Source organism: Tursiops truncatus, chromosome 21, assembly GCF_011762595.2.
Source record: "Tursiops truncatus isolate mTurTru1 chromosome 21, mTurTru1.mat.Y, whole genome shotgun sequence".
Classification (NCBI taxonomy): Eukaryota; Metazoa; Chordata; class Mammalia; order Artiodactyla; family Delphinidae; genus Tursiops; species Tursiops truncatus.
Genome location: NC_047054.1, coordinates 33952909 through 33979596, shown reverse-complemented (window position 1 = coordinate 33979596; position 26688 = coordinate 33952909). Strand labels below are relative to the sequence as shown.

The window sequence follows — 26688 nt, the reverse complement described above, 5'->3', positions numbered from 1 at the left end:
TCCTAGGCAGTCCTGACCTCTGCCCCCAGGTTCTACCTTTGAGTATCTTCCGAGGTCTGGAGAGGCTAGAAATGGGTTTCATTTCTGAAGGAGCAAGTCAGGTGGGCTGCGTAGACGAGGTCCACACTCGCCGTTTACAGCCTCTCTCCCGGACACCTGCGACCTGGGCGTCACCAAAGCAGGCTGTTTGCTTCACACATTCTGAACGTTCCTCTAGACGTAAAATGCCCTCCAACGTTTCCGCTCTGCTTCTGCTGAACTGTCCTCCCAGATTTCCTTCTCCGTCCGCAGCCAGCTCCTCCCCCCGTGCGACACCCCGACCTGGCCTGGCCGCAGTCCACGGCCTTCCTTTACCCTCTTTCCTTCTCGCCGCGTTTCTTTCATTTTCTCCCCTCTCTCCGCTGTCTTCATCTTTTCCAACCTTTCTCCTCCTTGGTCCTGGCTCCCTACGAAGCCACACCCGTACGGACAAGCGCCGGAGAGTTTGATAATTTACTTCAGGTCAACAAAAGGGAAAGAAAAAAAAAAAAAAGTGAGCTCCAGCGACGCCGTAGCAGAAGCTCAGCCCGTGCAGCTGAGAAGGTCCCGCCCGCCTTGCCTGGGCCCCACCTGCCAGGACGCCCGGCGCTCGGCCGGGACCCGCCGCGGCCCGCGGGACACGCGTGGAGAGATGAGCCCCGGCGGCCGCAGGTGCGGGCGGCCCGGGCGGGACTGGACCACGGACGGGGCGGGCGGGGACGTGCTCGGCCCACGCCTTCCCCTCCCTCGGCGCCCGACGGCCCCGGGCGGCCCAGCCCCGCGTAGGCTGGAGGCGGCCGGGAAGGGCCGGGAGGAGCCAGCGAGCGCGGGGGTTCCCGCGGGTCCGGGTCCCGCCGGCCGGCCCCACGCTCCTCCGCCCGGCGGGCTCAGGTGCCGGCGGAGCGGTGTCCGGTGTCGGGTGTCCGGTGTCGCAGCAACGGCGGGAGAGCCGCGGCGCCGAGGGCCAGGCCGGTGGTCGTGGTGAGGGGCGCGCGGGGCCGCGGGGCGCACGGGCAGCTCCGGCTCCGGGCCGGGTCCCCGAGGGGCGCGCGCGGGACTGCCCGGGAGGGAGCGCGCGGGCGGCGGGGTGGGGTCGCGTGGGGGTCGCGGGCGGGGGAGGACGGCCTGCCTCCTGCGGGCCGGGCGGCGGGGACGCTTCCCTCCTTCGAGGGCGCCGTGGGCGCGGGGGAAAGGCGCGGGGCCCGGGGTGGGCGCGCCGCCCCCGGAAGACGGGCCCGGACGGTGGCCGCAGGCGGCCCGGCGGTGACCTCCCCCCGCCCTCGGGTTCGCCGGGCGCCCCCGGGGTGGCGTTAGGGGCAGCGGCGAGTCACTGTTCAGGTTCGCTCAGAGTCGTCTTTCCCCCGCCAGAGTCACAGGAAGGAGGCAGGCGAGCTCCCCTCTTTCTAAACTTAGTCCCTGCTCGCCTCCTAAAGGGCTTTGTTTGACTGCTTGCTTAATAGAACGACTTGGATACAGGTTTTTTTTTTTTTTTTTTTGAGTGAAGAAGTAAGTGGAAGGCGTATGCGGGCATAGATCTGGCATGAGTGGAGTTTCTGGGTAAATCCGTGTACAGTGATTTCAAATTTCTGAAGTGGGGTGTATATTTACATAATTTACCAAATTGCTGTCACCCTTGGCAATTCATTTTATCCTCAAAGATAGCCCGTGTGCAGATAGATTAATAACATAAAGTTGAGTAAGATAACTGAAAGTCTGAAAACAGAGCTGGCTGTTTTAAAAGAATTAGAATTCAAACTATATTCTTACCATTAAAGTTATACCGTCCATATCACACTATTTTTATTATTGATTTGGCTGTATCTCTGGCATTTGGGGTAAGGTCTCAGAGTCATTAAAAATACAATTAAAAAAAAAATAGGACAGTGGCTCTGGAAAGTGTGAGAGCTAGGCCACATCTCTAGGCATCCTGAAAGACAACTGTGACCCATTAGAAATTTATTTTTGGAAAAAGTAGCAGATGTGGACTTGTTGCTTGTCATTTCTGTCTTTTAAGAAATGTGTTGTACAAGAAGAAAACCGAGTTAGCCGAGCTTTCCTTTTTACTGGATCTTGCATAAGTGGAAGCCTGCTGCCCTCAGTGTGTTAGACACGGAAAGTCATGCCCGTTTGAATCAGTAGCAGCACTGATTGTCCGGGATAAAGTGGGGAAACCCTGGTCAGCTAATTTCCTCATTTCTACTTCCTCTACCCCGGCTCCACTTGTCTCCGTAACTCCCCACTAGATTATATGGCCTAGACCTCAGATTACAAAGAGTCACAGTTCAGGCTCATTTCACGGTGAGGAAACTCCCTACAGGGAAGTGAAGTGACAACCCAGAGACACACAGCCCGCAAGGCAGAGCTGGCCGTCCCGTAAGTGGCCTGAGCTGTATTTGAGGAAGGCGTTCGTTCACACCACTGGGAGTCCACAGCCTCAGCGTGGCAGGCAGTGCATGTTATTCAGCAGCCTCGCCCCACATGAATGTTGTCAGCTGGGTCCCCAAGTTTTCTCTGAGGATAGAGGGAAGCCAGTGTCTTTCCCTTAAGGTCCATTAGTTATCTTTAATGCCAAAAAAACCCATGTTTTCTACAAAAGGCGAAACAGCACAAAATGGAAGCTGTGAGAGCTTGAACGTGTCATCCCCGAGGTGCAGAGCAGCCCTGCACCCCACTGCCCGCCCGTGCTGCTCCCAGGGACAGTGGGAGGGGGAGCCAGGAGACTGAGTGCCCGGTGAATGCCGTGGGCAGCATCGCCCACGCCTGGGCCGGCATGGCGGGCATTTCCCGCTGTCCTTCCTGGGGTGGGGGCTTTTCAATACCTGGCCTCCCCTGAGCTCACCTGCAGTTGCAGGGGTGAGGCTTCTGCCCCTGAGAGGGACCCTGCTTCGTGTGCTTTTGGTTCGTTTCCGCTTTCGCGAGAACTTGCTGGTTTTCATTCTAAAACTTCACCAGTGGTACCGCATCCCGATGATGCTCTGATTCTGGGTTCACAGACTCTGCTGTATTGACTTGGAGCCAGACCGCCCGGCGTACGCCTTTCCATCTTCTATAAAATGGGGATAGTGAGGGACTGAACTCCAAGATTATGGCAAAGATTCATTAGTTACTGCATGTCAAGCGCTCAAGGTAGTGGCTGCGTGGCAGGTGTCAGCACTTGTGACCAGGAGCGCTCTGGGTGGGGAAGTGGGGGGGGGGGATTTGGCCCTTTCAGGGTTTTAGTTTTTAGGCTCAACCCACACTGTCCCTGTTGCTGGGAGTCACCCGATTCAAACTGGGAAACAGAGTGGAAGCCTCCAGCTTCACTGGGCTGCTTCCCTCCCCATGTTTAATTTCTGTGAAAGTCAACCCCTGCTCAAGGAACGTGCCAGCATAAGGACATTTACCGGAATGTCAAGGACTCTTTCCCTTTGGTTTCTTACCACTTGGTCTGGGAGCACCGGAGTCCAGTGAGCTGAGGACCTGCATTCTTCCTGCGGTTCTGACACCTACAGATAAGAGCTCAGCCTCAGGAAACCTCCTTTAGTGTGGATTTAGTTGGCCCACCACTGGAGAAGCTGTGAGACCCAAGAGTCAAGAAAGCATCACAGAACTTCAGTACTGTGGCCGTTACAGCCTTTGAAGATCACCTCAAAGCAAAATACAAAGCTAGCCAGGGAGCCGGGGGCGGGCATGGCTGACTGAGTTAAAGTCAGACAGTGCCTTTAATTAAAATTTTCTGTTAACGTTGTGTTCCATTTGAGTTTTGGTAGTTGAATGCGGCAGATTGTAGGATGCAGTTAACGGGAGCCGTGGTAGCCTCAGTAAAGGTCCCTGCTACACAATGACTCGTTAGTGAATCGAGCTATGTGTTGTGTATGCAAACCACTCTGGGTACCCTGGCTCTTGGGCTGTTGCTCATGCTTCTCTCGGAAGACTGGTGTAAATGGAGAAACATTCATGAGGAGTATGAAAAGGTGAAGCTGCAGGGGCCTCCCAGGGGTGAGAGGAGCATCACAGTCTGGCTGGAGAAGGACCAGGTGATGGAATTGGGAGAGCCATGGTGTGGCTAAGTGACTAGTCTGAGGTTTAAGAGCATTTGAACTCAGTTTGGAGAAAAAGATATTTGAGAGGGCGTGGCTAGGTGGTGGGATTATTGAGGCATTGTAAGCACAAAAGGATTCGTCAGTTTCTTAGACCATAGGTGATCCTGGAAAGTCGAAATAAGTAAGCTTTTTTTGTGTATCCTATTATACTGGAACCAAATAAACATCTTTTTTTTTTCAGAATGGAAATCTATACATTATTTCCTTCTGATTACAAAAATATGAAGGTTTGGTATATTTTTTTAAATAGACCAAATAGAAACATGTGAAGTAGAATGAAACCGCAGTGGGGTAAGCACCCCCATGAAACAACCTGTGTGCTTAGGTCCAAGGTTCCTTCCTCTGAGAAACTCTCTTACAGAGCCAGGACCCTTTGTGATGAGCCTGGTCACCTCCACTCCCCCAGTTTATCTGGTCTGTAAATTTAGATCCTATTAAATTAGGTTATCTGGAAGAGGTACACCTAAAACCTGGTGACCTTCCAAAATGTACATGAATGTTCTCTCCTGCACCTGCACAGTTTTCATGGTTCTAGTGTGTTGTCTGAACATTGTATTGTCCTTTTGTGAAGATGAAAGTACATAATTGTATTTATTTAGTGCTACTTTTAAGGAGAAATGGGAAAATGGCACTGTGGTCTAATGTTTATTTCTTCTTTTTCCTTCCTTGAGCATGGCTTAGGTTTGGTTTGGGTTTGGGTGGGTAATTCTGAGAAATCTCAAAAACGGTATTTCCTTTTGAAATAACTTCTTTTAATTTTTCCCTGTGCCTTTGTCTCTTTAACTCTGTTCTTAGCCATGGACGTAGTGGGTTGTTGGGCTCTGAGGTAATAGTATGTTTGCTTAGTTGGGAGAAGGCCAAACCTCTGTTCATTTTTTTGTTTCCCTGAGATTGACCTGTTAGGGTTTGTTTTGTTTTTTGATAAAGTATCTTTGGAAATTACAGGATACAGGTTACACAAACTCTTAACAAAGCTTGATTCAGCTTTCTTGTGAAATGAAAAGCAATACTGTATTTCCTCCAAGCTTTATTCCTAAGCCTGTCCTGGCCCCATGTCTGCACATTTTAACACTTTTTAACACGGCCTGCATTTTGCCTGTTGCTCTTTGCAGGTTCATGAGTGGCGTTTTGGACAGGATGCTTGGTGCCGGGAACCCAGAGCCAGTTTGTTGAATTACTGTCCCAGCCCCTCGAGTCTCGGGGAAGGTCTGCGGGTGCCTTCCAGGGCCAGCCCAGGTGAAGGCAGCCCTGGAAGCCATTTTCAAGAACTTTTGCCACAGGTGTAAAAGACTCCACCCTTGCAAAGATGCTGAAACAGATACTGTCGGAGATGTACATAGATCCTGATCTGCTGGCAGAGCTCAGCGAAGAACAGAAACAGATCCTGTTCTTCAAGATGAGGGAGGAGCAGGTCCGCCGATGGAAAGAAAGAGAAGCAGCAATGGAAAAACAGGAGTCCTTGCCAGTGAAACCCAGACCAAAGAAAGGTAAGCGGAGCCCGCCTTGCCTGGGAGCCTGCACGTGGGATGCCTCCCCGCTCTTTCCCACGTTTCACACCAGTCAGAAGCAAGCCAGGTGTGAGGTCTAATTTGGCAGGTGGACCCTCAGTGTTACTGAGATTTTAATGGTGCAGTTTATTGACTTGAAGTCTCCATGCTCGTGCATGTACACACACACACACACACACACACACACACGCACATGCCAATTACCCTGGAGTTGTGAGGCCAAAAGCAGATCTCTTACTCGAAATCAGGCTGATCTTAAGCTGCAGTAAAAAGTCACCCGTGGAGCTGGACCTGAGGGGAATTAAGGAAGAGTTCTATCCCCATATTGTCACAGACAACTAATATTCTGCTACCAGCATACAAAGTCTTTGTGTCAAAACCTTTGTAGCAGTGCTGTTTGCATTTCCTAGATTCTAAGAGATATTTCTTTGAGTTTTCTTTTTTAGGGAGATTCACTCTTAAAATGCAAATACTACTAACAGGAAAAAAGTCATAATACTAATTTTTTAGTGTGAGATTATTTTTCAGATGTACTACGTCTTCCTGACTCAAGGAATCCCTGGTAACTTGAGAAGGCCTTTTGGGACCATGGGTGAGGAGGAATTCCTTGTACATCAGGATATACACACACAGATGTGGAAAAGCACACATTAACACCCCCCCCCCACACACACACAGGCACATTCTGTTATGGATGAATACCTATTTTGTTTAAAAAAAGCACAGTTTTCGGCTTTAAATTGTCAAAGTGTGATGGGGAGCCTTTATTGAGTAATGGTCAATAGAAAGTTAATTGGTCTTAGTGATTTATTCCGTGTCACTTCTTGCTATCATTTTGAAATTGTTAAACTGGGCATAGTTCAGAAAACAAACCTGATGTCTTTACAGGAGATGGAGCCACATTTGTGCTCTGGGTGGGATCACCTCTGTAGGAGAGCATTACATTTTCTCTTAAAGGCAAAATGCTTGTAGGTTTTGCCTCTTTACTTTGTATTTACTTTTAAAGTTGCACTTGTTCATTTATCAGTGTTTATGAAATCCTATATTTGGGATGCTTTTTCTGTAATAAAATGTTATCATTTGGAAAAAAACAACACGGTTTTCAAGGTCACTTACAGAGAGGTATTCAAGATCAATCTCTCTTCATTTTTCATTAAGCCAGGAAAACTTAAATTTGATAAAACCATTCAGGGTTTCAAAGATTGAGAACATGAATCTAACTTGTATACACAGACTCAAAAAGGAAGTCAGTTTAGTGACCTTTACCTTGTACTGCCTTTCATTAAAACCTTTTTCCAATTAAGCCTTTATTTTTCTTTTAAATATTTATTTATTTGGCTGCGCCAGGTCTTCGTTGCTGCGTGCTGGATTTTCGTTGTGACATGCGGCATCTTTTAGAATTAAGCCTTTATAGTGATACGGAAACAAGTATGAGCATCTCATTTATTATTACTATCATCAATGGCAGCTATTTATTAAACACCTGTTTTGTCAGACACCACACAAAGCACTTTTACATACGTTATATGTCATCTTCACAATATTTCTGCAAAATAGGTATCAGTTGTCCTGTTTTACAGATGGAAAAACTTAGAATCAGAGAAGTTCAGTAATAAATGCAAGGTCACACCACCAGTTAGTGCCCAGATCTTCTGGGTTTCACAGTACCCTACACTCTCCAAATAGATACTTGTTTTTCCTTCTAGAGGTAACGCGTCCAAACTGAAGCATGAGCTTTTATCTTTCTGAACTGGCTCCTTCATTTCCTTGCACCCTTCAGTCAGAGTTTACCAGGTGTAACCAGGCCACTGGGCACCATGCTGGTTGTGAACATAACACACAGATGTGGTGTGTGACTCTGAAGCCTGGTGACAGCAGAAGGGCTCTTGCCCCTGGAATTGTTGGCCCAGGCTCTTTGAAACACTTTGGGCTTCTCATGTTTGCTGAATTGTTCTCCTCGTGCTGACTTAAGACAATAATTTCCGTTTCTTTGCTTAAGTTCTTCCTTTGCAGGGTTTGAATCTACCTCTTCAAAAACCTATGTTACTTTATAAGTTAAGTGATCATAAAAAATGTATGTTGATTTACACAGTGGAATAGGTGTATATCAACATACTTTTTTAATGATCACTTAACTAATCTAAAAAATACAACAAACTAGTGAATATAACAAAAGAAGCAGATTCACAGATGTAGAGCACAAGCTAGTGGTTACCGGCTGCGGGGAGAGGCAACGTAGGGGAGGGGGAGTGGGAGGTACAAACTACTGGGGCTAAGACAGGCTACAAGGGTGTAGTGTGCAACACGGGGAATAGAGCCAATATTTTGTAATAACTGTAGATGGAGTGTAACCTTTAAAATTGTTTAAAAATTTTAAAAAGTAAATTAAAATCAGAAAAGAATCAAAAGAAAAAGGTGAAATTAATTTTAATATATTTATTTTACCCAAGATGCCCAAAATATGATCATATCAATATATAATGCATATAAAAGTATTAATGTGGTATTTTGCATTAATTTTCCTCCTACCAAGTCTCTGGTCATTTACCTGTCTAGCACACCTAAGCCCAGAGCAGCCTCATTTCGTGTGCTCAGTAGTGACCTGTGGCCAGCGGCTACCAGACTGGACCCTGCAGCTTCTGCCCTCTCGTTACGCCCCAGCAGGCAGACGAGGTCCAGAATTCTGTCCCTCTCTAACAATCATATTTTCACGCTACATTTCGAAATGATTTTCTGATCTATTACTGAGTTAAATCCATACTTCTGATTGTTTTTTAGCCTCTCCTACTTTGGCCTGAGGATTACTGTAAGGTGGACAGGTTCCTGGGATACACAATATGCTAGTTATCACTAAAAGTCTAGTGATGCTTTTTGAAAACTCACCACAGTAGGCTATACGAGAAAAAATGACCGGATGACAGCGAAAGAACTGCTAAGTGGTGAGCTAGAATGGTAAAGGAATGGGGTGGACATAGATATATTTATGAGCCAAGAAAAGGACAAGCTCAAAGCCACAGCCCAGCTATGAACCACTAAGGAAAAGTAGCACTTAAGTCATCCAGACCGTCGAGGAGGAACACATGCTGAGGGCTCGACAAGCAGCAGCTGGGGCCTCGTTCAGCCTGGGGAGCCTCAGCCATGACAACACGGCCTTGACTCTCTGTGGCTTGATCACCGAAGACAGAGCAAGATGAGACACAGAGGAGGCCTGTCTTTATAGGGGAAGTGGAGAAAGACTCTCAGAACTTTTCCTTTTCTGTAGTCAAAGAGGAACCACTGTGGTGCAAAACGTATTGTTCCAAGTGTTAAATTTAAGGGAGTAATGAACTTCTGTTGTGAAAAACTGATAGAACTAGTCTCATAGCATTGTGGTCAGAAAAGATGCTTGATATGTTTTCAGTTTTCATAAATTTACCGAGACTTGTTTTGTGGCTTAGCACAAGATCTATCCTGCAAACCGTTCCATGAGCACTTGCAAAGAATGTGTATTCTGCTGCTTTTGGATGGAAAGCCCTCTGTATGTTCATTAAGCCTGTTTGGTCTAATGTGTCATTTAAGGCCCGTGTTTCCTTATTGATTTTCTGTCTGGCTGATCTGTCCATTGCTGTAAGTGGTGTGTTAAAGTCCTGTACTATTATTGCATTACTGTCAATTTCTCCTTTGTTAATATTTGCCTTATATTTTGAGATGCTCATACATTGGGTGCATATACAACTGTAACAATGTTACAATTGTTATATTTTCTTCCTGGACTGATCCCTTGCTCAGTATGTAGTGTCCTTCTTTGTCTCTTATAACAGTCTTTATTTTATTTTATTTTTTAATTTTTTTTTTTTTACGGTACGCGGGCCTCTCACTGTTGTGGCCTCTCCTGTTGCAGAGCACAGGCTCTGGACGCGCAGGCTCAGCAGCCATGGTTCACGGGCCCAGCCACGCCGCAGCATGTGGGATCCTCCCAGACCGGGGCACGAACCCGCATCCCCTGCATCGGCAGGCCGACTCTCAACCACTGTGCCACCAGGGAAGCCCAACAGTCTTTATTTTAAAGTCTATTTTATCTGATATAAATATTGCTACTCTGGCTTTTGTTTTGTTTTGTTTTCCATTGGCATGGAATACCTTTTTCCATCCCCTCACTTTCAGTCTGTATGTGTCTCTAGATCTGAAGTGAGTCTCTTGTAGGCAGCATATATACGGGTCTTGATCTACATCCATTCAGCCAGCCTACGTCTTTTGGTTGAAGCATTTAGTCCATCATTTACAGTTAAGGTAATTATCAATATGTGTGTTCTTATTGCCATTTTGTTAATGTTTTGGATTCTTTCTTTTAGGTCTTCCCCCTCACCCTTTCTTCTTTTGTTCTCTTCTCATGATTTGATGACTGTCTTTGTGTTATGTTTGGATTGTTTTTTTCTTTTTCATGTGTATATCTATTATACATTTTTGGTTTGCTGTTACCAGGAGGCTTTTGTATAGCAGCCTATATATATATATATATATATATATATATATATATATATATATATATATATATATATATATATATATATATATATGCGTGATTGTTTTAAGTTGCTGATCTCTTAATTTCAAATGCATTTTAAAAACCCTGCTTGTGTACTTTCCTCCCCCACAATTACTATTTTTGATATCATATTTTACATCTAATTGTTTTGTGTACCCCTTAACTGGTTATTGTGGATATAGATGATTTTACTACTTTTGTCTTTTAACCTCCTTGCTAGCTTTGTGTGTGGATGATCTCCTACCTTTACTGTATGTTTGCCTTTTTCATTTTGTAATTTTCTTGTTTCTAGTTGTGGCCTTTTTCACCTAGAGGAGTTCCTTTAACATTTGTTGTAAAACTGCTTTCATGGTGCTGAATTCTTTTAGCTCTTGCTTGTCTGTAAATCTTTTGATATCTCCATCGAATCTGAACGAGAGCTTTGCTGGGTAGAGTATTCTTGGTTGTAGGTTTTTCCCTTTCATCACTTTAAATATATTGTGCCACTCCCTTCTGACCTGCAGAAAAATCAGCTGATAGTCTTATGGGACTTCCCTTGTATGTTATTTGTTGCTTTTCCCTTGCTGCTTTTAATATTCTGTATCTTTAATTTTTGTCATTTTAATTACAGTGTGTCTTGGTATGTTCCTCTTTGGGTTCGTCCTGTGTGGGACTCTCTGTGCTTCCTGGACTTGGGTGACTATTTCCTTTCCCAGGTTAGGGAAGTTTTCAGTTATTATGTCTTCAAATATTTTCTCAGACTCTTTCCCTCTCTCTTCTCCTTCTGGGCCCCTATAATGAGAATATTAGTGCATTTGATGTTGTCCTAGAGGTCTCTTAAACTGTCCTCATTTCTTTTCATTCTTTTTTCTTTTTTCCTGTTCAGCAGCAGTGATTTCTGCTACTCTGTCTTCCAACTCACTGATCCATTCTTCTGTATCATTTAGTCTACTATTGATTCCTTCTATTGTATTTTTCATTTCAGTTATTGTATTCTTCTCTGTTTGGTTGTTCTTTATATTTTCTAACTCTTTTGTTAAAAAATTCGAACTTCTTGCTCTGTGCATCCAGTCTCCTCCAGAGATCTTTGATCGTCTGTACGAGCACTACCCTGAACTCTTTCTTGGGTAGATTGCCTACCTCCACTTCACTTAGTTCTTCTTCTGAGGTTTTATCTTGTTCCTTCATCTGGAACATGTTCCTATGCTGCCTCATTTTGTCTAAGTTGTTATTTGTATTTTTATGTATGTGGTAGGTTAGTTATGTTTCTTGGCCTTGGAAAAGTGGCCTTCTGTAGGAGATGTCCTGTGTGTCCCAGCAGCGCACTCCCAACCTGGTCACTCAAGGTATAGGCTCTAGGGGTGCCCCCTAAGAGGACTGTGTCGGCCCTTCTGTCATAGGGGCTGAGTGTGCGGGCCATCAGGGGGGCTTGGTTGGTCCCCAGCCTGGTTGGTTCTCAGGCCCTGCCTTGTGTGGATGCTGCCGGCTGCTGTGTAGATGGATCTGGCCATGAGGTGACTGGTTGAGGAATCCTAGGGGGCCCTGGGACTAGTGCTGGCTCACTGGTGAGTGGAATCAGGGTACCAAAGACTCCAGGGATGTTGTGCACCCACTGACAGGTGAACGTAGGTCCTGGCGCTAGTGCTGGACTGCTGGCAGGCAGAGCCAGGTCCTGGAGTCTGGCTGCAGGGCCCAGGGATCCCAGAACTCATTTCAAATCATTGGTGGTTGGGGAGCCAGTTGCTGGCACAGTTGGGTCTGGGGTCTGGGGTGTCCTGAAGCTTGTGCTGGCCTGCTAGTGGGCAGGGCCAGGTCCCAGCTGGTCCCACAGTAGGGTCTGGTGAGCTGTGGGTGGGCTGGATCTGCAGGCTGTGGGATCATAGTTTTGTTGCTTCTGGTGTCTGCCTCCTGGCCAATGAGTCTGGTCTAGAGACTAGTGCCTGCTTCCTGGAGCGAAGGGTCAGTGCCTGCCCACTGGTGTGTGGAGTTAGGTCTTGGCCCTCTGGTGGGCAGGGCCAAGTCTAGAGGTGTGTCTAGAGTCAGCTGTGGGCTCAGGAAGTCTTTAGGCAGCCTGCTTATGGGTGGGGCTATGTCCCCATCCAGTTGGTTGTTTGGCCTGAGGCATCCTAGCAGTGCTGCCTACAGGCTGTTGGGTGGGACCAGATCTTGGCGCTCACGAGCCAAGATGGCAGCCACCAATAGCAATGTTCTCGCAATAGAATGTTCCCAGATATGTCCGCCACCAGTATTTATGGGCCCAGGGTGATCCGTAGCCACCCCCACCTCTCTGGGAGACTCTGCAAGACCAACACGTAGGTCTGGCCCAGGCTCTTATCAAATTACTGCTTTTTGCCCTGGGTCCTGGTGCATGTGAGATTTTGTGTGTGCCCTTTAAGAGTGAAGTCTCTCTTTCCCCCACTCCTGTGGGGCTCCCGAAATTAAGCCCTGCTGGCCTTTAAAAGTCAAATGCTCTGGGGGTCATCTTCCTCGTGTAGGAACTCTGGGCTGGGGAGGCTGACGGGGGCTCAGCATGTTCACTCCTGTGGGAGAACCTCTGCAGTACAATTATTCTCCAGCCTATGGGTCACCTACCTGGCGTACATGTCTCGTGACTCCTTCTTTATGTCTTTAGTTGTAGAATATCTTTTCTTGAAGGTTCTGGTCTTTTTCATCGATGGTTGTTCTGCAGATAGTTGTGATGTTGCTGTGCTTGTGAGAGGGGGTGAGCTCAGGGTCTTTCTACTCCATCATCTTGGGCAAACTCCTCTTTTGATTTTTTAGTTGGGCTACTAGAAAACGTATAATGACAGGCAGAGCGCCCACTGGACAGCACTGCTCTAGACAGTAAACATGGCACCAGCCAGCACTGATTGAGCTGAAGGCATGTCAGACCCTGAACTCTGTGATTAAATATATCATCTCATTAAATAGTCACAGCCAAGCCTGGAGCTGAGTTACCGTTCACCTTTTACAGGTGAGGAAAATGAGGCTGAGGGACCTTAATAACTTGCCCGGGGCAGCAGCTAGTAAGTGGCCCTGAGTCTGACTCTCCCGGAGCCAATGCTGTCAACAAACATTCCACCCATTCAGCTTACCTGGAGCTTTGTAACAGTTCCTGTTGTCTAGGTGCCCTGCTCGCGTCTGAACACGTGCTTGCATCGGCATCCTGCCGTGGAGCATTTATTCTGTAAGATTCTCTCTGGTAACACACACAAAGGAGGCTGCCTAGCAATGGACCTCTCTCCAGCTGGCAGAAGCCTCACGCAGGAGGCTGGGCTCTGGGCACCGTGTGTGGTGCCCGAGAGGCTCCACGTGTGCCCCTGAAACAGACTCGGGCTTGTGAAATTTCATTTGTGGATTCTCAGGCAAGTTCCTTTATGCAAAATCTTCCCTTTTTCATGAAATCATGATAAAGCCTTGCTTTGTGCCACCTGCTGTGTCTACTTCCTCCCCTCCCTTCCCTTCATTCCTGACCCAGCACGGTGACCTCTGCTGCTAGAGTCAGTTCTTACCTCAGTCGATTCCTCAGCTGCGTCTGACCCTGTGAGCTGCCTCTCAGAGTCTCTTGTTGGTGTCATGGTCACTTGCTGTCTCCATGACGGCTTCTTTTTTCGTCTCTGCCTGACCCTGAATACCCGTGTTCCCCAGGGGAGTCTCACTCTACACCGGTGGTTGGTAACCTTGAGGTGGGATTGAGGGGCCCATAGACTCCATGGAAAACTTATGAAAAGCTTGGACCAGGAAAATGCACACAGAGGACGTTTCGTGTAGAGTTTCCCAATGCTCACAGACTCCCTGAGGCTCAGTCACAGACTCAGAGACTAGGTTAAGGTTAGGGTCCCTGTATTCTCTCCCTGGGGCATCTCTTCTGCTCTTTATGCCAGACTCTCACACCCGTATTTCAAAGCCAGACCTTTCACCTGAGCTTTGGTTTCCATGTCAGTTACCCAATGAGCATCTCCGCTCAGAAGACCCTTAGGCCCTACAAACTTGATGCAAAACCAAGTTAATCAGCATCACCACGGTTCTCCCCACCCCCAGGCCTGGTCCTGCCTCTCAATCTCCACCATGATCTGTGGCCCTGAGTCACCAAAGCCAGAAACCCGGGAGTCCCCTGGTTGCTCCTGACGTCACTGCATCCCACCTGCTCCATCCCAGGGAGCTTTTCCCCACCAACCTGCTTGTCTGTTAGTGTGTGCCAGCCAGAAGCCTTGTATTTATGTTGTTTCATTTAATCCTCGCAAGAATCCAGGGAGGTGAACGTTGCCCCCCTTATTCTTACAAATAAGGAAACAAACTTGGAGAAAGTAACTTGTGTGGGTCACCGGTGGAGTCAGGGTTTGAACTCAGGTCCAGATCTACTCCAGGTCTGTTCTGAGCCACTGGTCCCAGCCCTGTCTGTGCCCCTCACTCTGGGCTGCATAGTGTAACGGACTTGGTGTCTTACGCGTTGAGCACCGGATGCAGATGCTCACTGGCTGCCCTTCCCTTTCACCTCCACGAGCTGTGGACTCAGCGGGCCTCCCTCCTGGCTCACCTTCTCACTTGTCTGTGCCACCACCTGCTTCCCTGGACCATGGTGCCATGCACATTCTCCAACTTCCTTCCTGTCCTTTTGTCTCTATAGTAAGCATAAATATTTTTGAAGTTTTCAAGGATGGACCTGTGTTAGTAACTGCAGGATTCTTACCAGGTTAACTTCAGGAAGTGCCTGTAGGACTGGGCCTTGTCCTTCACTAAATGCACGTGAGGCTGGAGCTGTCCAGCTCTGCAGGGCCGTGAGGGCACATGCCAGTGACCCCACACCCAGCTTGCTCAGCAGAGCCCTGCACGTTCTCCATTTCCTGCCATTCCTGTTGGTGGGTTTCCTTTCTTGCTTTCAAAAGTATTTCCGTTTGGACAATGCGTCAGAGGTGGCTCGAAACACAGCTTTTACCATCTCACAGCCGAGTTTTGAATTCTGGTTCCAGTTTCACCACCTCTGTGATCTTGGGCAAGTTACCCTCCCTAAGCCTCAATTTCCTTGTGGTCAAGTAGGGTTAGTAACAGCCTCAGTGGTGCTCTAAGTATTTCAAGGCAGGCCTGGCACGGGCATCAGTCAGAAGGGACATGACCATAGCACCCGAGTCCCGGAGGCCCCCCCCGGCCAGGCATTCATTCACCCTTTGGTTTCTGGGTTGGAGGTGGGTGACCTAGAGGAGCGGCCAGAGTGGTGGGAGAGTCCTGGGATGTTGTGAGTTCAGGGAGCATATGGACACGGCAGCCTGGGGTTGGTAGGAGCCCTGCTTCCGTCAGCCCTGGTGTAGTTCATGCATGATGCGTTAGGGGCCCTGGTTCTGTTGCTCTTCTGGCTTCTGTTCTCTAAGTCCGTGGTCTTCTCTCAGTGGGGGTAGAGCATGCAATTCTCCCTCTCTCCATCCCTCTCCCTCTCGTGCGCACCTGCTACTGCGCTCGTCCCTCCAAGTGGATCAGTCGGAGTGGAGACCAGATGCTGACTCTGAGGCACAGTCATAGCTCCGGGGGTCGCGTTGACCTCAGTGGAGGAGGCGACCCCGCTGACACCTCCGGGCACTGCCTCCTGCCCCCTGCGGGCCCGACACGCACTGCATGAGCGGCGTCACCCTCCCCCGTCAGAGCGGAATGGGCCTGGCCGTGGCCTTGCCAGGGACGTGCGTGACCCGTCACTGTTTTTGTGTGACATTCTACAGCACTGCCTCTTGAGTCCCTAAGAGCAAACTTGAGAGCACTGTAGCATAGAAACGTGAGTCAAAGACTGGGAAACAAACTCATAATTCAGTGGAGGCACTGTAACAGGTCCCTCTCTCACTGTCCTCTGAGTTGAAGTCAGCAGGAGGCCCAGGACACCTGGAGAGCATTAAGTCAGGACGAGTTGCAGTGCCTGCCCTGTTAACACCCCTCATGCTTGTACCTTTACCTTAAGGAGGCACACTGGGAACTGAACGTGGTTCCGTGCAGCCAGGTTTCAACTCTAAGCAGCTGAGCTTTTCTCTCTCCTCAAAAGCACCCTCTTTCCCTGCTCTCTCCTGTCCCTGTGTCCCCATCCCCGGCCTGGTCCCTGGCGTCCATACTCCTTCCCCTCCCAGCAACCCAAAGGAAGTGTCCACGTTCCCCTGAGCTCCTGGACTGCTCTGTCCTGCCCGCGGGCACAGCGGGTTGTGGCAGGAGCTCAGTGATGCCTGCTGAGCCCCGCCGAACCCTCTTTGCTCCTCCCCTAGTAACTTGTGCCCAGTCCTTTGTGCCCCGTGCAGCCTGCCCCGTCTGTCTGAAGTGACCGTCTCTGAGGTCGGAACCTCTCCTCTCCTGGAGGCAAGGCATCCTCCCCACTCTCCTTCCAGTTATTTAGGAGTCAGAATTCCCTCTCCCTCTTTTTCCTTTTGAATCAGGACTCTCCTTCCCCTGTCTTTTCTTCTGTGTCCTGACGAAGCACATGCTTTTCCGAGGGTCTCTCCTGGGTTTCATTCTCTGGGCCAGCGGTGTCCACGATGGCATCTGTAAAGTAATCCCCACATTCACACTGTGCATCCTGACCTTACTCTAAACTTCAATTCCATGTTTCAGGTATGTGCTCAACCTTGCCATCTGGGTTTCTAGTAAAATTGAAAATAGTTTATTCTTCGTTTCCCAAAACGTTCACTACCTAACGCCTCAAACACATGTATTTTCTTGACGTCACTGTTTATCATCCCACGTTCTCAAACCTTCGGCCTCATCTTTGAGTCCTTCCTTGCCTCGGCCGCCCAGACGCCATCGCCCCATTGGAGGCCGTCTTCCCCTCGCGCAGGCCCGGCTGGCCTCACCCCTCTTCTCTCCACCCTTTGTCTCTTGCAACATCATTGTACACCCGCTGCACACCGCCTGGTCCAGGTCCTCCCTGCGTGCGGACGCGCTGCAGGGCTTCCTGGTCCTGGCACCACCTGCACAGTACTGTCCTGGACTCTTTTTATAATTGAAGTCGAGGTGGTTTACAATACTGCGTTAGTTTCAGGTGTACAGCATAGGGTTTGGTTTTGGGGTTTTTTGGCAGATTAGATGTGATTATAGATTATTATAAGATATTGAATATAATTATACATTAGGTATAATTATACAGTACAATAATTATACAGTGCTGTAGGTCCTTGTTTATTTATTTTATGTACCTGTTATGTGGTTTGTATCTGTTAATCCCATATTCCTAATTTATCCCTCTCCCCTTTAGTAACCATAAGTTTGTTTTCTATGTCTATGAGTCTGTTTCTGATATGGATTCATTTGTATTATTTTTAGATTCCACATATAAGCGATATTATATAGTATTTGTCTTTCTTTGTGTGACTTACTTCATTTAGTATAATATTCTCTAGGTCCATCCATGTTGCTGCAAATGGCAATATTTCATTCTTTTTTATGGCTGAGTAATATTCCAGTGTGTGCGCGCGCATGTGCGTGTGTGTGTGTGTGTGTGTGTGTGTATCACATCTTCTTAAGCCATTCATCTGTTGATGGACACTTGGGTTGTTTCCATGTCTTGGCTATTTTAAATCATGCTGCTATGAACATTGGGGTGCATGTATCTTTCTGACTTAGAGTTTTCTCCAGATATATGCCCAGGAGTGGGATTGCTGGATCATATGGTAGCTCTATATTTAGTTTTTTAAGGAACCTCCATACTGTTCTCCATAGCAGATGCACCAATTTACATTCCCCCCAATAGTGTAAGAGGGTTCCCTTTTCTCCACACCCTCTTTTGCATTTATTATTTGTGGACTTTTTGATGATGGCCATTCTGACTGGTGTGAGTTGATAGCTCATTGTGGTTGATTTGCATTTCTCTAATAGTTAGCGAAGTTGAGAATCTTTTCATGTGCCTGTTGACCATCTGTATGTCTTCTTTAGAAAAACATCTGTTTAGGTTTTCTGCTCCTTTTTTGATTGGTTTGTTTATTTTTTTGATATTGAGTTCTATGAGCTGTCTGTATATTTTGAATATTAACCCCTTGTTGTTTGTATCATTTGCAAATATTTTCTCCCATTCCATAGGTGGTTTTTTCATTTTGTTGATGGTTTCCTTTACTGTGCAAAAGCTTATATGTTTGGTTAGGTCCCATTTGTTTATTGTTTGCTTTTATTTCTTTTGCCTTGTGAGACTGACCTAATAAAACATTGGTACAATTTATGTCAGAGGAGGTTTTGCCTATGTTCTCTTCTAGGAGTTTTATGGTGTCATGTCTTACAGGTGTGGACTCTTGCTTGGTCACTCAGACCAAGAACATGGAGCTAATGCTTTTTGAACACTTGTCATGTGACAGGCCTGTGAGTTCAGACTCATTACCTCTGTTTTATCAAAGAGGGAACTCTGGCTCGGGGAAATATTGTGATATATACATGGTCACGTAAAGCGCTGGTAGAAGCCCTGGGATTTTAGCACCACTTTCTGGCTTTATGCAGCACAGGGCCTACATTTAAACCCTTCAGCCTGGTGTCTGGGACCTGTGCCAGGCAGCCACCTGCTCCCCCTGCACGAGCCTCAGCCCACGGCCAGGTTGCTTCTAAAGCCTCTCGGCTCTGACGGAGACCCTTGTTCCCCGTGGCCCCACGTTGATTCCCTTCTCTGATCTCGGTCATGCTGTTCCTTGTGTCCAGCACCAAAACCACCCCTATTCTCTGTCCAGATGCCATATCCATCCTCCCAAACTGAACACAAAGAACTTCTTATTTCTTCCCTGTCCTTCTGAAGCATCCTCCGTCCTCTGAATCCTCAATGGACTTAAATCTCTCGTGGTTACGGTGTATGTCCCCGGCCCTCCACACATCCCGCAGCACTTCAACACCCCTCCCCAGTTACTGCGACTTCTCTAGGTAACTAGTTGGTCAGCACCTGCCTCCCCCAGCTAGAAGGAGGGACTGGTCTGTCTTGTTTGTAAGTGTTCAGGCGTGTCTACCTCAGGGCCTGGCACATAGCAGATATGCAGTGAAGTTCATTAAGTCAGTGACCTACCACCCTACTCTTTCTCTCCCAGGCTCTGGGTGACCTGCAGGAGGATGTTTCACTCCACATCTCCACAGCACCCAGCTCTGCATCCTGCCAGCATTAGGAACACAGTAGGATTTTGTGGAAGGAGCTACACAGAGGCCCTGCTAGCCCCCCTATCTTGGTACGAAGCAGAGGGCACCAGGCCGACACTCACTTTACGGGAATGATTCCCCCTCCCTGGGTTCAGGGAGCTGTGTGGGCCCCTTGGAGGACCCCAGTGTCTTCAGAGCAGAGACCCCTGTCAGGGCCGCTAAATCTGACACATCCTATCTAATTCCCTTCCTGCCCCAAAACCTCTGCCTCTTTACCTTCACTCTACTTCCTGTGGCATGGCCACGGCCCGGCCTGCATGCCAGCTGCTGCCCATGTCACACACTCAACACCACTGGCTAGTGTGGGTCCTCAGGCCCAGGCATCTTGACCAGCCGTGGACCATGATAGCCCTGGTGAGTCCCCTCTGGGCCCTTCAGGTTTAGGACTGCCCACCCCCTCTCCTGGGAATGGTCCACCGTCCCAGGTTTCAGGGAACATGACCTGTGTGGCCGCATCTGAGGAGCAGGAACTAGAGAGAATGTAACACAACCCCTGCTGGGAGCAGGCGCAAGTTCGGTTATTCAAGTAGCTTCCCCGCATCTCACACTTCGGGCGTGTCATCTCTCATGGGCTGGCCCGAGTCTCTGAGCTGGCACGTCCGTCTGTCAACAGCACAGAGGGACGGTGGCGCCAGCCTCTCCCGTGAGTCCGTCACGTGTCGTGTGTCAGACCTGGGGACCTGCCTGCACGGCTGTCACCGCCTCCCCACAGCCATCCTCCTGAGTAGATGTTAGCATTCCCATTTTGCAGATAAGAAAATTGAGGCTTAGGGAGATCCCATTTTGCAGATAAGAAAATTGAGGCTTAGGGAGATTAAATAATTTGTCCAAGCCACACAGCTAAGTGGCAGGGCTAGGATTTAGACTAAAGCTGGTCTGACTCTCAAGTGCTGCCTTGTACTCAGCAATGAAACCTAGAAATGTAGTGGACACCCCAAGCCCTGGAGCAGCCGGGTTGCAGGGAGATTCTTAGGCTGTAGATGTTCTGGTGCCTGATGCTGCTTTGTTACCCTAAACATACTGCAGACAATGCCTGCTTTCTTCCCATCTTGCATCTTCACTTAGAAAAGGGGCACCACATTCATCATATTTTCAAACAAACGTACTGCAGCCCACTGCCGCCGCCCTGGGAATGCTGCTCATTCTGAGCAGGTTGGACGGGCTTTGCCTCATCTGATTTTCAGATACTTTAATGATGGAAAACATCCTAACCCATGGCTAAAGACACTTGTTCATCCAAATTCTGTTTTGCCTGCAGACAACGGCAAATCGGTTCATTGGAAACTGGGAGCCGACGAGGAAGTCTGGGTGTGGGTGATGGGTGAGCACCACCTCGATAAACCCTACGACACGCTCTGTGATGAGATCCGTGCCCAGAGGGCACGGCTGAAGTCGGGGCAGGAGGTGCGGGAGCTCAGGTATGAACCTGCAGGCCCGTGGGGGACTGGCCAGGCACCACACAACGGGGCTGCGAGGCCTCTCGCTCTCAGACCCTGTGGGGGGCCTGGTGGGACTTGAGGGCGCATGGTGACTCCCAGTTTCTGGAAATTTCCTTCAGACTTCTGGCGACTCCCTTCATTTTCACAGCGCCACCATGTCGGCCGTTTCGCTTTCCTGCTGGGGTGTGGAGGTGGTCCCCCGGTGACCCTGGGCTTCCCTAGCCTCGCGCTGGAACAGTGCAGCTGTGGGAGGGGTGAGGCGCGGGGACCCCTCGGGCTTCAGGCTCCGGGGGTCCCGGAGGAAGTGGGCCCGAGGGTGCTTGTCTGTGCTGGGTGCTGGGAGCTTGCAGTTCAGGAGGAGAAACAGGCAGACACACAGGCTGTGGTGTGCACTGGGACTAAGGTCAGGCAGAGGGTTCCCCAAGCCCATCATCCTGATCCACGGTGGTGAACCTTGAAAGGTAAGTAGTTTTCCAGCTACAGAAGGTCAGGCAGGACAATGCAGGCAGAGGGGTCATCAAGACCGCTCGATGGGGCATGTATGGCGCTTTGGGTGATGGTGAGTCCTTCCGCCTGTTTGGGGTGCACAGGGGTGAGGGGGGGCCGTGCTCTGAAGTGCCTGGAAGGCCAGGTTTAGGAGTTTGGACCTTATTCTGTGACAGTGAGGAGGTGGTGAATGAGGAAGCGACATAATCAACTGCAGAGACAGGAAGGTAGCTTGGGTGGGAGCAGTGAGGCAGGGGATGGGTCCCCTGGGCTGGGTGCCAGGGTGGCCTCTGCGAAGTGTTGGCAGCCCCGTGCAAGCGGGGAACTAGGAACAGACACGTGGGCCTCTCTTCCGTGCCGCGGTCCTGTGACTTCACAGCCGTAAGTGGGCACACGGAGAGAAAGGGACTCTTTGCTGCTGATGACACAAAGGCCGTGTGCCCTGGCTGTTTAGCTTCCGAGCCAGGAGCCGGGCAGACCCGGGTTTCAGTCCTGGCTGCTGCGTGGCCTCGGATGAGTGATACCATTATTTTGAGCCTCTTACAGCAAAGCAAGGATAACAGCGCCTTCCTCGCAGGGTTGTTATGAGGATTAAGTTAATGTCTTTAAATACCTAGCAAAGGGCTCAGCCTACCATCAGCGCTCAGTAAATGGTACCCATTACTGGTTTCCATGTAATTTGAATGCAGACCTCTACTTTGGGAAAGCTGTCTTTGTTAAAGACTGTTTTTGATAATTCCACATTTGTTTCTCTTCAGAAAAACTCAGTCCAGAGAATTCACCAGCAGCTTGAAACCAAAGTCACACTCCTCCGATGTGCGGGCACCAGGTGACCGGGAGCCTCGGAGCGTGTGTGAGAAGGCGGCAGAAGAGGGGGGACACGGGCCTGGCCGTGGGCCAGCTTCACCCCTAGAAGAGCAGAAAACGCCTGTGAGTCTTTCCTGCCTGTAAATGTGCGGAATTTCATGACGGGGGAGATGGAGGTATTGGCGTCACTGAGCGTCAGGATCCTAAACTGCCTTTTCTGGGACAAATCCCTCCCAGCTTGAAGGCCCTGCTGTTACTCCTTGTTGGGAGATTTGGGGGTTTGGCTCACCTGCCTTTTCACAAACAGTATAAGGCACCCTTTTCCATGGGAGAAGGTGTGAGGAAAGAACTCTAGATATAAAACTGCATTTTAAGACATTTCCGGGGTTATTTTTCCGTGTTATGTGCCTTCTTTAATGGCTCGGCAGACTCTTGAAGGGCCAGATGGTGGACCATGGAGCTCCTGGGCCCTGCGGCCTCTGTCGCAGGTGTGCACAGGTTGTGGCCACTTTACTCACCAGGATGGTTGGGGCCGGGTCTGGTGCTCGGGCTGCAGTTTGCTGGGCCTGCCTGTAACACAGGCACCTCCGGGACCTAGATATGTCCTAATGGGTCCCCCCTTTTGTTGAGGACAAAGCATCAGTGTCTCTTGGCTTCGTAGGTTCTGCCTGGGATTGTGGAACAGCTGTTGCCTCAACACAACAGCATTCTATACTCAGAACTAGGATGATTCTCTTAGGTCAGGTGGTTTAAAAAGCTCAAACGTAATTTGCGGCTTGGATTATGGTTTGGAAGAATAATGAAACTACGTGGTGAAGTATTTCTTCTGCCAGTGATTTAATTACCCTGAGAACTAACGGGATTTGCAGCTGTGTGGCTTCCATTAGGTCTCTGGCTCTATGACGCTGTGTGTGCTCTCTACCTCTTGGAGGCTGTTAAGTGGGAGGTGTATTGAGGAGAAGATCCCAAGATTGATTGATTTACTCATGCAATGAACAAGTACCCATTATGTGCTAGGCTTGAGATGACAATTCAGGAGTGAAAATAAAATCACTGCTGTCATGAATTTCGTAGTTGGGAAAGCAGGGAAAGACTTCACATAAAATCTCATTTCAAACGATGGCTGTGCTCCAGGACTGGGGTATGTTTCTGTGCCTCTCTCACCCCAGGACGTGAGCACTACCGCGGCGTGCATAATGGCTTTGCCGGGGACTCAGAGCTGGAGGTGACCACAGAGGCTGCCTGGGGCTGGAGGTTCCAGCAAAGGGACAGTTGGGCAGGGCTGTGTGGCTGGAATGCAGAGGGAATGACAGAGTGAGGGGCTGGGCAAGGCCAGACAGGACAGGGTCTTGGGGGCGACTTACGTGTTCTGACCCTTTGTGCAGGAACAGCTGGAAATTGTCAGTGATTTTTGAGCAAGGGGCTGACCTAAGCAGATTCATATTTTGAAAGGAACTGACCGGGCATCCCAGTGGGCAGGGGAGTGAGGTTTCTAGCACAGCCCATGTTTCCAAGGTTGGATGCCTGGGGGTGTGGGTGTGTCATCAGCATAAACAGGAACGAACTGCTGGAGCAGTTGCTGGTTTTAAAGAAGATGAGTCTGGTTTAGAAACATCAGGGACTTCTCATGCTCCTCCAGGTGGAGATGTAAGTTGATTTTATACAAAAGAATAAAACACACACAATTTGACTTAGTGTTCACAGAGCTTTTCCTCATGGATTGAGTTCATTTTACAACACAATTCAAGTATGATTTCTTTTGTACAGATGAACAAACTAATGCCCAAAGAGAGATTGATTTGCCCCCATATCTCAGAAAGTCCTCATTTTTGTATATCTACTTGAACTTCCACTCCCATCGTAACTTTGATGTACTTAAAACAGATTGTCTTCTCCAGATCTGCTCCTTGGACAAGAACTCTAGTGAGAAACCAAGGCAGGAGCTTTGGAAGTCACCCAGTGCATGTTTCCAAATGCAATCCAGGCTTGCGCTGTAAAGATTTCCGTGTTTCGGCCATAATTTGACCATAGTATCTAGAACGATATTGTCACGTCTTTAAAACTGCATTGCCTACACAAGGCCTAAAGTTTATTATAAAAGGAAAAATCATCAAGCCATTTTTATTGATGTTAGTGATCATAATGCTTATCTGAATAACCATGGGAGGATTTAAAGAGCCATCAGTTTTCCAGAATTATAAAAAGTATTCAAGGAAAATCAGCTATAGATTTACTAAAATAAAATGGTCTTGTTGGACTTGTAATGAATTTCCACATGACAGATCATCACCAGAAAATGTGCCCCATATGCTCAGAAAGTTCTCCAGACCTGAATCTGAAAGCACTCCTTACTAGTCTGATCTAAAATCTCTGAAGGGTTATGAAGAAGAGATAAAAGTTAAATTCAACCCAAATGTTGATGTGCCTTCAGCACCGTGGAAGCTCTTGTGTAAGAGTCAGTCACTCATAGGAGGTGGTGCTTCTTAGTTAATGATTTAACTGGGGTATAAGAGTGGACTGGGTTTCTGCATTTGTATCAGCCAGTGTCTTTTCAGCTCTGCTCTGATTATCTTGTGAATGGAGGAGAACATGTAGTCAGGGACCCCTTTGGGCCTGTGTAGGACTTGGGGGCCAATCCCACAGTTAATTCCTTCATTATCCTCCCTCTTTACCCACTAATATTTTGAATAAGATGAAATCAGCTTAAAAGAATGCCAAAGCCAGCTTCAAGAGGAGAAAACAGCACATCCTAAGAGCATAGCCAGGAGCCTGGGATATTCTTTGGTGAAAAGGCAGATTTGCTTTCATGTGGGTAACTGGGGTGATCACAGCGAGGGGGAGGAATTTGACACTTCACGTGCATGCATCCCTGGACAGTTGCCAAATGACTTAGATGCACTGTCTCACTCCATCCTCACAGCAGCTGTCGGAGACGTGAAACAGGGTCTGTTCTCCGAGGGGAGGAAGAGAGCAGTGGCTTGTGCAGAGCCTGTGTTAGAGGCAGAGCTGGGCCATCTCGTCTGCCCCGGGGAAGCTATCATGGCTGCATCGTCACCATCACACTGCTGGCAAGAGAGGTTTTGCTTTTGTGCCCCCAAAGCAGGAGTGCTTTAGACCCAGATGTTGTTGGCTTTCAAATTAAACAGTAGACTTTTTTCTGTAAGAAAACACGGAGAAAGAGAAAGAGGAGAGTGGAGAAACAGACGCAATGAGATCTAACTGCCTGGACACCTGCCAGAGCGGATCCACGGCAGTGTCCCCAGAGCTCGCAGTGTGGCCCTGCTGCTGCCTCGGCCAGATTCTCAGAGTTGCGTTTGCACTGCGCGTGGCAGCACTGAGTCTGTGAGGCAGGGTTTCTCACGTGGGCGAGCGGACAAACCTCAGAACCTTTTAGAGCCTCTGTCTTCTCACCTGTAAAAACTGGGAATTAAAAATACCTGCCTTGTTTTATCTCATGGTTTATTTTGTAAAAATTACATGACATAATATATTTGGAAACTCTTGGAAAACTGCAAATCCCACTACAACTCCAAGGGGTTATTTTAACCAGAAACACGGGAAGCCTTGCCTGGTCTGCGTGACAGTGTCCTACACCCGGCCTGCCCTGCGTGCACCCTGCACGGTGAGGCCGACTGAGGTGAATCGGTCCTTCTGTGAGCTAAGGCTTGTCAGGGGCTCCATACGTGTAGTGATAGGTGTTACGGGGCCATAAGGGAGGCACCCGACTGGGTCTTGGTGTCTCAGGACTTGGGAGGAAGAAGGGACACTCCCTGGAAAGCACTGCACCCAGTGAGGCAGGACAGAGTCAAGTTCCTGGTGGGGAGGGCGGGGCTGGCCAGGGAGGGCAGAGCTGGCCGGGGGAAGCCTGGGGGCCAGCAGGGTGTCAGAGTGAAAGCATCTTGAGTGGGTCCAGGGAGGGAGCGGCCTGACCCAGGCCTGACCCTGACCCAGGAGGGGCTTGGCTGGGACGTGGGGAAGGCACTTTGGGAGGGTGTCTAGAGGCTGTATCATGGGGGAGGAATCAGGCTCGTCCTGTTTAGTTTTGTGTTGCTGCTGTAGCAAATTACTATGAACTTAATACCCGTTTGTTATCTCACAGCCCCCAGGTCAGAAATCTGACATGGCTTGGCTGGGTCTTCCGTTCTCACGAGGCAGGAATCGAGGTGTTGGCTGAGAAGGGATCTTATCTGGAAGCTTTGGGAAAGAATTGCTTCCACGCTTATTCAGGTCGTTGGCGAATGAGCCACGGCAAGCCCTGTCAGCCTGGGGACAGTCCCGGGGCTGCCTGCCTGCCTCCTCGTGCCGCCAGTGTGGCCCCTCCCGCAAAGGCAGGTGGAGTCTCTCTCCTGCTTGGAATTTAGAGAGATGCTAAGATTCTAGACTTGACCTTCTCCTGCATCTCTCGGACTCCTGCTGGAGAAAGTTCTCTGCTTTTAAGGGCTCATGTGATTAGTTGAGGCCATTAGAACAATCCAGGAAAGTCTCCCTATTTTAAGGTCTGTAGCTTATAATGAATACCTGCAAACTTCCTGTGTCACATAACACAGACACAGGTTCCAGGGGATGAGGGTGTAGACATTTGGGGGCTACTCTACCTGCCACACCCTCTAGGCGGTGGACTCAGTACCACTGGCCTAACCTCCCTTATCCAAACCCCTGGGCCAGATGTGTTTCAGATTTCAGATTTTTTCAGATTTTATAGAAGAAATGCTGTGTAT

The 26688-nt window shown here is 48.8% G+C and overlaps 1 protein-coding gene across 2 annotated transcripts in view; it reads left to right on the top strand.

Annotated features, from left to right (window-relative positions):
• The first annotated feature begins 325 nt into the window (after positions 1 to 325).
• Positions 326 to 26688, top strand: part of SH2D4A (SH2 domain containing 4A) — a 74824-nt gene continuing 48461 nt past the window's right edge. Inside the window, exons 1-4 of one of the 2 annotated variants that reach the window (XM_033848786.2) lie at positions 326 to 690; positions 5213 to 5587; positions 20497 to 20656; positions 21922 to 22093. In XM_033848786.2, the coding sequence (XP_033704677.1) occupies positions 5407 to 5587; positions 20497 to 20656; positions 21922 to 22093 (513 nt within the window). In that variant the 5' untranslated portion in view covers positions 326 to 690; positions 5213 to 5406. Of the gene's footprint in view, positions 691 to 768; positions 1000 to 5212; positions 5588 to 20496; positions 20657 to 21921; positions 22094 to 26688 lie in introns of those variants that run through there. The other variant, XM_033848785.2, reaches the window with a different exon arrangement.